Source organism: Macaca fascicularis, chromosome 19 (genome assembly GCF_037993035.2).
Source record: "Macaca fascicularis isolate 582-1 chromosome 19, T2T-MFA8v1.1".
NCBI lineage: Eukaryota > Metazoa > Chordata > Mammalia > Primates > Cercopithecidae > Macaca > Macaca fascicularis.
Genome location: NC_088393.1, coordinates 53,256,849 through 53,270,547, shown reverse-complemented (window position 1 = coordinate 53,270,547; position 13,699 = coordinate 53,256,849). Strand labels below are relative to the sequence as shown.

The following is a 13,699-nucleotide window of genomic DNA, read 5'->3' as shown; positions in this document are numbered from 1 at the left end:
TTGAACTCCTGACTTCAGGTGATCCACCCGCTGCAGCCTCCCAAAGTGCTAGGATTACAAGCGCGAGCCACCACGCCCAGTCCCAGCTAACTTTTTTTTTTTTTTTTTTTTTTTTTGAGACGGAGTCTCACGCTGTTGCCCAGGCTGGAGTGCAGTGGCACGATCTCGGCTCACTGCAAGCTCCGCCTCCCGGGTTCCCGCCATTCTCCTGCCTCAGCCTCCTGAGTGGCTGGGACTACAGGCGCCCGCCACCGCGCCCGGCTAATTTTTTGTATTTTTAGTAGAGACGGGGTTTCACTGTGGTCTCGATCTCCTGACCTTGTGATCCGCCCGCCTCGGCCTCCCAAAGTGCTGGGATTACAGGCTTGAGCCACCGCGCCCGGCCCCCAGCTAACTTTTAAATGTTTTGTATAGAAGGGGTCTCGCAGTGTCAGGCTGGTCTCAAACTCCTGGGCTCAAGCTACCCTCCTGCCTCGGCCTCCCAAAGTGCTGGGATTACAGGTGTGAACCACTGTGCCCAGCCCTTAATTTTTTTTTTTTTTTTTTTGAGATTGAGTCTTACTCTGTCACCCAGGCTGGAGTGCAGTGGCGCCATCTTGGCTCACTGCAAGCTCTGCTTCCCGTATTCACGCCATTCTCCTGCCTCAGGCTCCCGGGGCGCCCACCACCACGCCTGGCTAATTTTTTTGTATTTTTAGTAGAGATGGGGTTTCACCATGTTAGCCAGGATGGTCTGGATCTCCTGACCTTGTGATCCGCCCGCCTCGGCCTCCCAGAGTGCGGGGACTACAGGCGTGAGCCACCGCGCCCGGCCCCTTAATAATTTTTAAATGAAGTCCCCTGTTTTCATCAGCCACTCTGACCTTTTTGCTGGTCCTCTCCCTGGCATGCCCATCTGAAATCTGAACTGTCTTAATACTCACGATTTTCTCCCATTGAGCCACTCCCGCCCCCATCCCTCCCTTGGCTAAGGAAGGTCATCACCAGGGCATCAGTTCTGGTGTCCCTTCCTCCAGGAAGCCCTCCTAGGCTGTATGCTGAGTCAGGCATCCCCTCTGGGCTTCCTAAACCCCTGGGCTCCCTGGTCCCAGCCTTGCCAGCTTTTGGTCATCACTACCTGGGGACCAGTCTGTCTCCCCTTCTGGACTGTGAGTCCCAGGATGCCAGGGCTGGGGCTATCTGTTCCCCATGTGTTCCGAGCACCACACAGCTTGGGTTCAACACAGAGCAGGGTTCCAGGAACAAATTCCTAAGTGAAGAAGGAGGGTGGGAGGGAGGAGAGCCATTACCCCCTACTCTGTCCCTGCCAGCCACACTTCAACAAGCTGATGCGCCGGAAGTGGCTGAGCAGCCCGGAGGCCCTGGATGGCATCGTGGGCACGCTGGGTGCCCAGGCCCTGGCCCTGCGCAGAATGCAGGATGAGCCTTACCAGGTGCGCCTGCCTGAGGGGAGGGGAGGTGAGGGTGGAGGAGAAGAGGGGAGGAGGAAAGGGGAAAGGGGCCCGAAGAGGGGAGGTTGGGAGAGCAAGAACACTACTGCTGGAGGAAAGCCCTCTAAGGTGGGGAGCGGCTCCCTATGGATGGAAGAGGTGGCCCCTGCCCAGGGTCTGCGGGGAGGCGTGTGCGTGGAACTGGGGTGTAAGGCGGGGTGCAGACTGAGTCAGGGCCCCTGAGAGTGGAGCTTGGGGAATAGGGAGAGGCTGGGATGGAGCACCCTTTGGGGGCCGGCAGGGGCTGTCTGCGGGCTTATTAGGGGGCCAGGGAAGACATCCTAGGATAGTGCAGGGGCTGGGGGCTGGGGCGTGGGCACGGGAAGGGTGCCCATGGGTGCCTGAGTGGATATGGGCGAGTGGGGCGGGGCTGGCCTTCAGACTGGCGGGATGGGAGTCAGTGGGGCACGGCTCACACCCCTCGGGTTTCCCTCCTCCGCTTCCAGGCGCTGGTGGCCGAGCTGCACCGGCGGGCGCTGGTCGAGTACGTGCGGCCCCTGCTCCGTGGGCGCCTGCGCTGCAGCTCGGCGCGGACCCGCAGCCGCGTGGCTGGGAGGCTCCGGGAGGACGCTGCGCAACTGCAGAGGCTGTTCCGGCGGCTGGTCAGTGTCGGGACGCGGTTGGGGGGCTTTCAGAAACCAGGACAAGGCTTGGCTTCCGAGAATCTCAGGTCTCAAAAGCCAGGGGGAGAGGGGCAGGGCTCAGGACAGAAACTCTCAGCCAACTTCTGGTCAATAGCAACCAGTAACTTTGATCCACACCCTTTGCACTTAAAACCTGGCTTTCTTGCTCTGAGAACTCGCCTCTGGGCGCTTTCCTTGGCTGTTAGGGCGAATAATGGTCCCTATCCATTGTTTTGAGGATCAGATTGGTTAATTCCTGTTAAGTACTTAGGACGGTGCCTGGCTCAGAGTTAAAACTCCTTGCATTACCAAAATTACCCGGGTGTGGTGGCTCATGCCTGTAGTCCCAGCTACTTGGGAGGTTGAGGCAGGAGAATCCCTTGAACTAAGAGGCGGAGGTTGCGGTGAGCCGAAATCCTGCCACTGCATTCCAACCTGGAGACTCAGTCTCAAAAAAAAAAAAAAAAAAAAAAAAAAGACTCCATGAACGTACAGAGAAGATACATGCAAGAGAAATGCAGAAATCCTAACATTTCTAAACCCTGGAATTAAAAACCGCCAGATCTTATTTGTACCCAGTTGTATTCAGCTGGGCTAGAAGGGCCTCATTCAGTCGCTCTTCCCGGAGTCTCAAGCCCGGAGTCCTTGGAATGTTTTCTTTGGAAAATTTTTGAGATAATTGTAGATTCACATGCAGATGTAAGAAAGAATGCAGGAAGCTTCCTTGTACACTTTATCCAGTCTCCACTCCCCCAAAGGCAAGATTTTGCAAACTTGGAAGAGGTTTGGAGAAGTGTCCCAGAGTTCCAAATTATCTGCAAAACTGGGAGGAGATTATATTATGGATTTTTCTCAAATGTGACCACAGTATGTCTTCTGCTACATTTTATTTTTTATTTTTATTATTTTATTTATTTTATTTATTTATTTTTGAGACAGAGTCTCGCTGTATTGCCAGGCTGGAGTGCAGTGGTGCGATCTCGGCTCACTGCAAGCTCTGCCTCCCAGGTTCACGCCATTCTCCTGCCTCAGCCTCCCGAATAGCTGGGACTACAGGCGCCTGCCACCACGCTCAGCTAATTTTTTGTATTTTTTGTAGAGATGGGGTTTCACTGTGTTAGCCAGGATGGTCTCGATCTCCTGACCTCGTGATCCACCCACCTCGGCCTCCCAAAGTGCTGGGATTACAGGTGTGAGCCACTGCACCCAGCCTATTTTGATTTTTATTCTTTATTTTTGAGACAGAGTCTTGCTCCATCGCCCAGGCTGGAGTGCAGTCGTGCAGTGTCCGCTCACCGTAACCACTGCCTCTCGATTTCAAGTGATTCTCCTGCCTCAGCCTCCTGAGTAGCTGGGATTACAGGTGTGCACCACCACGCCTGGCTAATTTTTGTATTTTTAGTAGAGATGGGGTTTCACCATGTTGGCCAGGTTGGTCTTGAACTCCTGACCTCTAGTGATCTGCCCACCTCAGCCTCCTCCCAAAGTGCTGGGATTACGAGCTTGAGCCACCACGCCTGGTTTCTGCTACATTTTAGAGATGGGATAACAGGCCGGGGGGGGCAGGAATTGGCAGGGTCAATCTTGGGAGGGTGTGAGCCCTGCGACCTCCCTCCCCTGCAGGAGTCCCAGGCCTTGTGGCTGGACGCCGTGGTGCCCCATTTGGCTGAAGTCCTGCAGCTGGAAGACACGCCCAGCATCCAGGTGGAGGTGGGAGTGCTGGTGCGCGACTACCCAGACATCAGGTGAGACACCCCGCCTGGGCCGGGGCTTTGCAGTGCCTGGCCGAGGTCTCCTGGCGGCCTTGGCATCCGTCCTCATGTTTCCTGCCTCCTGGGCGAGGGAGGGAGCCGGCGAGCGTGTCTGACGGCCGTTTCCTGTTGGAACCAGGGCATTATTAATACGATTTCCCTCCTTCTCCTGCCGCTGCTGCTGCCTCCGCCGCCACCGCCACCAGGGCTCACAAACAAACAGGCGGTCACAGGAAGCCCAGGGCAGGGGGGCGCAGGGCTGCCCGGAGGCAGGAAGGGCCGGCCCGCAGGGGAGCCGCGGGGGACTCAGGGACACGCAGGGCACACGGGCGCACACGCACTGGGACAGCGGCAGGCGCAGGCGGCATTCAACGCCTGCTAGGTCACTTCCTTTCTATGTGACCTTCTCAGAGCCTCAGTTTCCTCATCCGTTCCATGGGGATAATAGTATTCTCGTCATAGGGTTCTTAGGGAAATTTATCATCATCAACATCATCATCATCATCATCCATGACTATAGTAACAATTGCAGTTCTCATTCAATGAGTTCTTATTTCAGACCTAAATAAGCATCTTACATGCCAACCTTTTTTTTTTTTTTTTTGAGACAGGGTCTTACTCTGTTTCCCTGGCTGGAGTGCAGTGGCACAATCATGGTTCACTGCAGCGTTGACCTCCTGGGCTCCAGCAGTCCTCCCACCTCAGCCTCCTGAGTAGCTGGGACCACAGGCACGCACCACAATGCCCAGCTAATTTTTTGTATTTTTTTGTAGAGGTGGGTTTCACCATGTTGCCCAGGCTGGTCTCGAACTTCTGGGCTCAAGTGATCTGCCTGCCTCAGCTTCCTACAAACAGGGAAGCATGAGCCACCGTTGCCCAGCCCATGCCAACTTTATAAGGGGTATTTTGTTGTTGTTGTTTTGCTTTGTTTTTTGAGACAGAATCTCACTTTGTCGCCCAGGATGAAGTGATCTCAGCTCACTGCAACCTCTGTCTCCCGGGTTCAAGCGATTCTTCTGCCTCAGCCTCCCAAGTATAGGCATGTGCCACCACACCCAGCTAATTTTTGTATTTTTAGTAGAGAGCGGGTTTCACCAAGTTGGCCATGCTGGTCTTGAACTCCTGAGCTCAGGTGATCCACCTGCCTCTGCCTCCCAAAGTGCTGAGATTGCAGGTGTGAGCCACTGCACTTGGCCTGTAAGGGTATAATTAACGCTATTGAAATACCACACCTAGCAAGTGGCAAAGGTGGAACTTGAACCCGGGCAGTAGACTGGCTCTAAAACTAGTGCACCAGATTGGCTGGGCATGGTGTCTCATGCTTGTAATCCCAGCACTTTGGGAGGCTGAGGCAGGCGGATTACCTGAGGTCAGGAGTTCGAGGCCAGCCTGGCCAACATGGTGAAACCCCATCTCTACTAAAAATACAAAAATTAGCCAGGTGTGATGGCACACGCCTGTAATCCCAGTTACTCGGAAGGCTGAGGCAGGAGAATTGCTTAAGCCCGGGAGGCAGAGGTTGCAGTGAGCCAAGATTGTGCCACTGCACTCCAGCCTGGCCAACAGAGCTAGACTCTGTCTCAAAAAAAAAAAACAAAAAAAAAAAACTAGTGCACCAGATCAACACACTACACAACCATGTGACAGTGCTGGATGGTGGTGGCAGTGGTGGTGGCTGCTGGAGCACTGCCAGTCCCTGCAGTGCTATTCAGGCAGACAGACATTCTATACTCAGAAACAGAACCCCAGAAAAACAAGGAGTGAGGCATGAGTGGGTTTCAGTTTCAGCACTGAGGGTGGGGGTCTTGGAACTGATTCAGGGTGGTCAGTTCTGGTTCTGGGGGATAGGGTCATGTCCTTGGGAAGGCGCAGATTCCTGGAGTCCCATGGGGTCCCAAGAAGTCCCAGTATTCTTGCTGATAATGGAGTTTCTGAACTTGAATATTGGATCATGAGTCAGAACTTGAATCTGTAGCTAAGTTTGAGAGTTTGCTAGCTGGGTTGGGTTTAGGGGGTTGAGCTTGAGGAGATTAGGAGGTGCCTAGGGCTGAGGATTTAGGGGGAGTGGGGTACAAGGTTTCTTTCTTTTTTTTTTTCTTGAGACGGAGTCCTGCTTGTTGCCCAGGCCTGAGTGCAGTGGTGCGATCTCGGCTCACTGCAAGCCCCACCTCCCGGGTTCATGCCGTTCTCCTGCCACAGCCTCCTGAGTAGTTGGGACTACAGGCACCCACCACCACACCCAGCTAATTTTAGTACTTTTAGTAGAGACGGGGTTTCACCGTGTTGGCCAGGATGGTCTCAATCTCCTGACCTCGTGATCCGCCCGCCTCAGCCTCCCAAAGTGCTGGGGTTGCAGGCGTGAGCCACCTCGCCCAGCCTCTTTTTTTTTTACTTTTGAAACGGAGTCTCGCTCTATCACCTGGGCTGGACTGCAGTGGCACGATCTCAGCTCACTGCAACCTTTGCCTCCCAAGTTCAAGCGATTCCCTTGCCTCAGACTCCCGAGTAGCTAGGATTATAAGCGCCTGCCACCACACCCAGCTATTTATTAATTATTATTATTATTATTTATTTTTAGTACAGATAGGGTTTCGCCATGTTGGCCAGGCTGGTCTCCAACTCCTGACCTAAGGTTATCCACCCGCCTTGGCCTCCCAAAGTGTTGGGATTACAGGCGTGAGCCACTGCACCCAGCAGAGAAGGTGAATTTTAATCACGAGCTGAGGCTTGGGGTGAAAAGGAAGATTGCAGGGCTGGTTCTGGAGTTGGTTGTAAGGGGGATTTGGAGATGGTTGGAAGTGAAGTTCTGGAGGGACCTGGTATGAGGTGAGGGCCTGGGCGAGGGAGCTGATTGGATGGAAGGCTCTGGAGGGGGCACAGAGGCAGAACTCGGGCAGGTTCTGAGACAGGTGAGGGGGTCAGGTGGGGTCTGGGGGTGGGCTGGGTGTGTGTCTAGAGCTGGGGAGCTGCACACACCTGTCTGTTCCTCTCCCCACAGGAGGAAGCACGTAGCAGCCCTCCTCGACATCCGTGGCCTGCGCAACACAGCCGCCCGCCAGGAGATCCTGGCCGTGGCCCGGGACCTGGAACTCTCTGAGGAGGGAGCCCTGTCGCCCCCTCGGGACCGTGCCTTCTTTGCAGACATCCCCGTGCCCCGCCCATCTTTCTGTCTCAGCTTCCCTCTCTTCCTGGGCCGCCTCCCCCTCTCCCGGCTGGCCAGGCCCAGTTTGGCCTGTCTGCCCCGGCCCCGGCCTCCGTCTCTAGTGCGGCCTCGGGCCCGGCGCTGAGGGTCACCCAGCCGCCTGCCTTAGTGACCCCATCTATGCTGCTGACAAGCCAACCTCCTGTACGGCGCCTCTCCTGACTCCCTGCCTGGGATCACACACCCCTGGGATAGAAAGACCCTTAGATGTCTTCTCACTCAACCCCAAACTCCCTGTGCAGAAGGGAAATGAAGGCCAGGCACGGTGGCTCATGCCTGTAATCTCAACACTTTAGGAGGCTGAGGCCGGAGGATTGCTTGAGTCCAGGAGTTCAAGACCAGCCTGGGCAACATAGTGAGACCTGCCCCCTATCGCTACAAAAAATAAAAAATTAGCTGGGCATGGTGGTGTGTGCCTATAGTCCCAGCTGTTGGGGAGGCTGAGGTTGGAGGATCGCTGGAGTTTGAGGCTGCAGTGAGCTATGATTGTGCCACTGCACTCCAGCCTGGGCAACAAAGCAAGACCCTTTCTCAAAAAAAAAAAAAAAAAAAAAAAGGTGGGGGAAACAGAGGCCAAAGAGACAAAGGACTTTCCCAAGGCTGTGAAGCCTGTTCCCAGCACCTCCCCTCCTGCCATAGCCCAGAGTGGTGAGTGGCGTTCTGGAAGTCTCTACAGAAATATCCCAGCTTCCCCGCCCCTTTCCCCGACCTCAAGGTCTGGCCCCAATCCAATGTATTAAGGAACGTTCGATACTTAGAATAAAGAGGTTTCTATTTAACACAAGGAAGGGCTGAGTCCTGAGTGTGTTGAGGGGAGGAAGGACCGGGGGAGTAGGGCCCCGGGCCAGTGGCTTTTCACACGCCCAAGGCCGGGCTGGGCTCCGGCTCCAGCTCCTGGGCAGGGCAGTGGAGGCAGAGGGAGGCTGCGTGTGCCAGGAGCGATGCCAACCCATGTATACCTCCCGGCTGTGTGGCTCTGAGGCCAGGCCTTGGCCACTCTGAGCCAGGGTCCCTCATCTGGTCAGTCTCAAAGTGCCTGTCCATTCCTGGTCCTGGTGGCTCCATCTTGGCGCGCCCTCCCCATCCATCCCTAGCCGGGAAGCTGCCCTGTCAGGAGAGGAAGGAGGTTGGGGGCAGGGCTGGCGGCATCCAGGGCGCCCTCCTGGGTTGACGCAGGAAAGTCTCAGGGTGGGAAAATTTCCAGCCTCTCACCCCCAGCCCCGCCGGATCCTGGTCCCCACGGAGACCTTGAGGTCACTCCCTGTTGACCCCTGCCCCTCCGGCCTGGGCTGGACAGCCCGTGATGGATGTTTCCTGACTTGCGGGATTTTTGTGTGTATGTGGTGGTGGTTGTTTTTTTTCCCTGAGAAGTCAGAAAGAGGAGGCAGCCAGGGGTTAGCGTTGGGGCTGGGTTTGAAACCTCATGCATGCACATTTGAACTTGGGGAGGTAGAGACGAGGGACTCTTGGAGCCCAAGGCTGTGCTACCCAAGGCAGGAAGCTGCCCCTCTCTGGGCTGAGGTTCCTGTGCCTTTCTGGGGAATTGCTTAAACTCTCTTTCCCCAGGCTGAGGCAAGAATGTCCTGAGGGTGCACCCTCCTCACTTTGCCCTCTGAAAATTACATTTTATTTTATTTTATTTCTTTTTTTTTTTTTTTTTTCAGTCAGAGTCTTGCTCTGTCGCCCAGGCTAGAGTGCAATGGCGCGATCTCAGCTCACTACAACCTCCGCCTCCCAGGTTCAAGCAATTTATTCTCCTGCCTCAGGCTCCTGAGTAGCTGGGATTACAGGTGCCCTCCCCCTCCAACCACCACCATACCCCGCTAATTTCTGTATTTTTAGTAGAGACAGGGTTTCACCATGTTGGCCAGGCTGGTCTCCAACTCCTGACCTCAAGTGATCCACCTGCCTCAGTCTCCGAAAGGGCTGGGATTACAGGTATGAGCCACCGTGCCCAGCCCGAAAATGACACTTTTTCTGTTGCCAATATGCAAAAGAGCAAGAGAGGAATTGAGGAATCAACAGTATTGTGCAGTCCATAGGCATTTATTGTTTATTTTTTAGAGACAGGGTCTTGCTCTGTCGCCCAGGCTGGAGTGCAGTGGCACGATCATAGCTCACTGCAGCCTCTACTTCCTAGCCCAAGTGATCCTCCTGCCTCAGCCTTCTGAGCAGCTGGGACTACAGGCTCACGCCACCACACCCAGCTAATATTTTAATTTTATTTGTTTAGTAAAGACAGAGTCTCACTATGTTGACCAGGTTGGCCTCAAGCCATCCTCCTGCCCCATCCTCCCAAAGTGCTGGGATTACAGGCGTGAGCCACTGCCACTGCCCTGTAGGCATTTAATTAAACATATAAGAGCCTCAGTTTGTCAGTGTCCTTTTCAGATGTTAGTCCCCCATTTAAAAACAGCTTTTGGCTGGGTACAGTGGCTCACACAGCAGTTTGGGACACAGAGGTGGGAGGATCGCCTGAAGCCAGGTGTTCAAGGTTGCAGCTGGCTATGATTGTACCTCTGCATTGTAGCCTAGATGACAGGTGAGACCTTGTCTCATTAAAAAAAAAAAAAAGGCTGGGCACAGTGGCTCAAGCCTGTAATCCCAGCACTTTGGGAGGCCAAGACGGGTGGATCACAAGGTCAGGAGATCAAGACCATCCTGGCTAACACGGTGAAACCCCATCTCTACTAAAAAATACAAAAAGCTAGCCGGGCGAGGTGGTGGGCGCCTGTAGTCCCAGCTACTCAGGAGGCTGAGGCAGGAGAATGGCGTGAACCCGGGAGGCGGAGCTTGCAGTGAGCTGAGATCCGGCCACTGCACTCCAGCCTGGGTGACAGAGCGAGACTCCGTCTCAAAAAAAAAAAAAAAAAAGTGGCCGGGTGAGGTGGCTCACACCTGTAATCCCAGTGCTTTGGGAGGCCAAAGTGGGCGGATCATGTGAGGTCAGGAGTTCGAGACCAGCCTGGCCAACATGGAGAAACCCCATCTCTACTAAAAGTACAAAACTTAACTGGGTGTGGTGGCGCACCTATAATCCCAGCTACTTGGGAGGCTCAGGCAAGAGAATCACTTGAGCCCAAGAGGCAGAGGTTGAAGTGTGCCGAGATCATCCCCTTGCACTCCAGCCAAAGAGACAGAGCAAGACTGCATGTCAAAAAAAAAAAAAAAAAAAAAAAAAAAAAGTTATAACAGTAGTAAATTTTATGTGTATTTCAGCACAATAAAGAAATTTTATATAAAGAAACCTCATACTCATTTGTAGTTAATGTCCAACCTCCTTAGTCACTTTCTAGCCCTAAGCAGACACTAATCTGTCTGTCTCTATTAATCTACCTATTTTGTACTTTTCACGTTTGGAAATACACAATGTAGTCTTTTGTGACTGATGTTTTTCATGTGCATAATTTTTTTTTTTTTTTTTTAGATGGAGTTTGGCTCTTGTTACCCAGGCTGGAGTGCAATGGCGCGATCTTGGCTCACCACAACCTCCGCCTCCTGGGTTCAAGCAATTCTCCTGCCTCAGCCTCCTGAGAAGTTGGGATGACAGGCATGCACCACCATGCCCAGCTAATTTTGTATTTTTAGTGGAGACAAAGTTTCTCCATGTTGGTCAGGCTGGTCTCAAACTCCTGACCTCAGGTGATCCACCCACCTCGGCCTCCCAAAGTGCTGGGATTACAGGCATAAGCCACTGTGCCCAGCCTTTTTTCTATTTTTTTAAGGTAGAAGCTTAGATGATTTTAAATCCTCCTCCCTCTCTTCCTTCCTTTCCTTCTTTCCTTTTTTCTTTCTTTCCATCCCTCCCTCCTTTCCCTCCCTTCCTTGACAAATAAAATTATATCTATTTGTGTCATACAACATGATGTTTTGGGGCCAAGCTCAGTGGTTCACACCTGTAATCTGAACACTTTGGGAGGCCAAGGTGGGAGGATCGCTTGAGCCCAGGAGTTCAAGACCAGCCTGAGCAACATAGGGAGACCCTGTCTCTATAAAAAATTTAAAAAATTAGCCAGGTGTGGTGGGGCATACCTATGGTCCCAGCTAATTGGGAGGCTGAGGTGGGAGGATGGCTTGAACCCGGGAGGTGGAGGTTGCAGTGAGCCGAGATGGTGCCACTGCACTCCAGCCTGGGTGACACAGAGAAACTACATCTCAAACAAACAACAACAACAAAAAAAAACTGTAGTCACCATATTGTGCAATAGATCTCCTGAACTTATTCCTCCCGCCTAACTGAAATTTGTATCCTTTGACTACCGTCTCCCCAATCTTCTTTTTCCTCTTTTCTAATTAAGCATTTAAAAATCTATCAATGTCTTTCTAAGCATTACTTTATCTCATGTCATGTACTTTGATATGTTAATTTTTTTCATTGAGTTTTATGTAGTTTATACTTTCTCTTTTGATTTCTTCTTCGACTTCTGGGTTATTTACTTTCCAAATACTTGTGGGTTTCTTTTTTTTTTTTTTTTTTCCGAGACAGAGTTTTGCTCTTTTTGCCCAGGCTGGAGTGCAATGGCACAGCCTCAGCTCACTGCAACCTCTGCCTCCTGGATTCAAGTGATTCTCCTGCCTCAGCCCCCCAAGTAGCTGGGATTACAGGCACCCGCCACCACGCCCAGCTAATATTTGTATTTTTAGTAGAGATGGGGTTTTACCCTGTTGGTCAGGCTGGTCTCGAACTCCTGACCTCATCAGGTGATTCACCCACCTTGGCCTCAAAGTGCTGGGATTACAGGCATGAGGCACCGCACCCAGCCAAGGGTTTTTGTTTTTTTGGAGTTATCTTTGTATTACTGATTTCTGTTATGGTCACAAAACATATTTCATAATATTTTAACCTTCTAGATAGATCTTGCCTTTTATTTATTTATTTATTTATTTATTTATTTATTTATTTATTTTATTTATGTTTTGAGACAGTCTCTTCTGTGGCCCAGGCTGGAGTGCAGTGGTATGATCTCAGCTCACTGTAACCTCTGTCTCCTGGGTTCAAGCATTTTTCGTGCCTCAGCCTCCTGAGTAGCTGGGATTACAGACGCCCGACACCACATCCGGCTGATTTTTGTATTTTTAGCAGAGACCGGGTTTTGCCATGTTGGCCAGGCTGGTCTCAAAGTCCTGACTTCAAATGATCCACCTGCCTCAGCCTCCCAAAGTGCCTGGATTACAGGCATGGTCCACAGAACCCAACTGATTATTTTTATTTCTAAGAGACTATAGATTCATAAGAAGTTACAAAAAGAGTACATGGTGCTGGGCGTGGTGGCTCACACCTGTAATCCCAGCACTTTGGGAGGCCAAGGTGGGTGGATCACCCAAGGCCAGGAGTTCAAGAGCAGCTTGGCCAACATGGCAAAACCTGTCTCTACTAAAAATACAAAAATTAGCTGGGCATGGTGGCGGGCACCTGTAATCGCAGCTACTCGGGAGGCTGAGGCAGGAGAATCGCTTGAACCCAGGAGGCGGAGGTTGCGATAAGCCGAGATCTCGCCACTGCACTCCAGCCTGGGCGACCCAGCGAGATTCCATCTCAAAAAAAAAAAAAAAGAGTCCAAAGTGGTCTTGTTTGCCCTTCGCCCACTTACCTCTGATGCTAACATCTTTAAAAAAAAAAAAAAAATCCTCAGCCTCCAGAGGATGCTAACATCTTATATAACTATAATACAACATCAAAACAGGACATTGACATTAGTTCAATTCTAAGACCTTATTCTTCCGATTTCACTGGTTTTACTCACTCACATATGTACCTGAGCACATGTGTGTGCATGCAGGTGTATGCGTGTGCACCTGCACATTCCTATGTGTAGCACTAGGAAAATTTTTTTTTTTTTAATTTTTTGAGATGGAGTCTTGCTCTGTCTCCCAGGCTGGGGCACAGTGGTGCGATCTCAGCTCTCCACAACCTCTCCACCTCCTGGGTTCAAGCAATTCTTGTGACTCAGCCTCCCGAGTAGCTGAGACTATAGGTGTGCACTACCACGGCCAGCTAGTTTTGTTTTTTTTTGAGACAGAGTCTTGCTCTCTCACCCACACTGGAGTGTGGAGTGCAGTAGCACTTGAATGTAGTCTGCAAGAAGTTAAAGATGTGGACTATAAACTCTACAGTGGCCATTAAAAAAACAAAGCAGGCCAGGTGGCTCACGCCTGTAATCCCAGCACTTTGGGAGGCCAAGACAGGTGGATCACCTTAGGTCAGGAGTTCGAGACCAGCCTGGCCAACATGGAGAAACCCCATCTCTACTAAAAATACAAAAATTAGTCGGGCGTGGTGGCAGGCGCCTGTAGTCCCAGCTACTCAGGAGGCTGAGGCAGGAAAATCACTTGAACCTGGGAGGCAGAGGTTGCAGTGAGCCGATATTGTGCCACTGCTCTCCAGCCGAGGCGACAGAGTGAGACTCTGTCTCAAAAAATAAAATAGCTGGGTGCGGTGGCCTACACCTGTCATCCCAGCACTTTGGGAGGTTGAGGCGGGTGGATCATCTGAGATCAGGAGTTCAAGACCAGCCTGGCCAACATGGTGAAACCCCATCTCTACTAAAAATACAAAAAATTAGCTGGGCGTGGTGACGGGCACCTATAATTCCAGCTACTCTGGAGTCTGAGTGAGGCAGGGGAATCCCTTGA

The 13,699-nt window shown here is 52.0% G+C and overlaps 1 protein-coding gene across 2 annotated transcripts in view; it reads left to right on the top strand.

The window, feature by feature from the left end:
- The window catches only part of EXOC3L2 (exocyst complex component 3 like 2), a 34,520-nt gene extending 26,670 nt beyond the window's left edge, over positions 1-7,850 (top strand). Inside the window, exons 9-12 of one of the 2 annotated variants that reach the window (XM_045379269.3) lie at positions 1,311-1,433; positions 1,937-2,092; positions 3,737-3,858; positions 6,863-7,850. In XM_045379269.3, the coding sequence (XP_045235204.1) occupies positions 1,311-1,433; positions 1,937-2,092; positions 3,737-3,858; positions 6,863-7,151 (690 nt within the window). In that variant the 3' untranslated portion in view covers positions 7,152-7,850. Of the gene's footprint in view, positions 1-1,310; positions 1,434-1,936; positions 2,093-3,736; positions 3,859-6,442; positions 6,781-6,862 lie in introns of those variants that run through there. The other variant, XM_065535626.2, reaches the window with a different exon arrangement.
- The last annotated feature ends 5,849 nt before the right edge of the window (positions 7,851-13,699 follow it).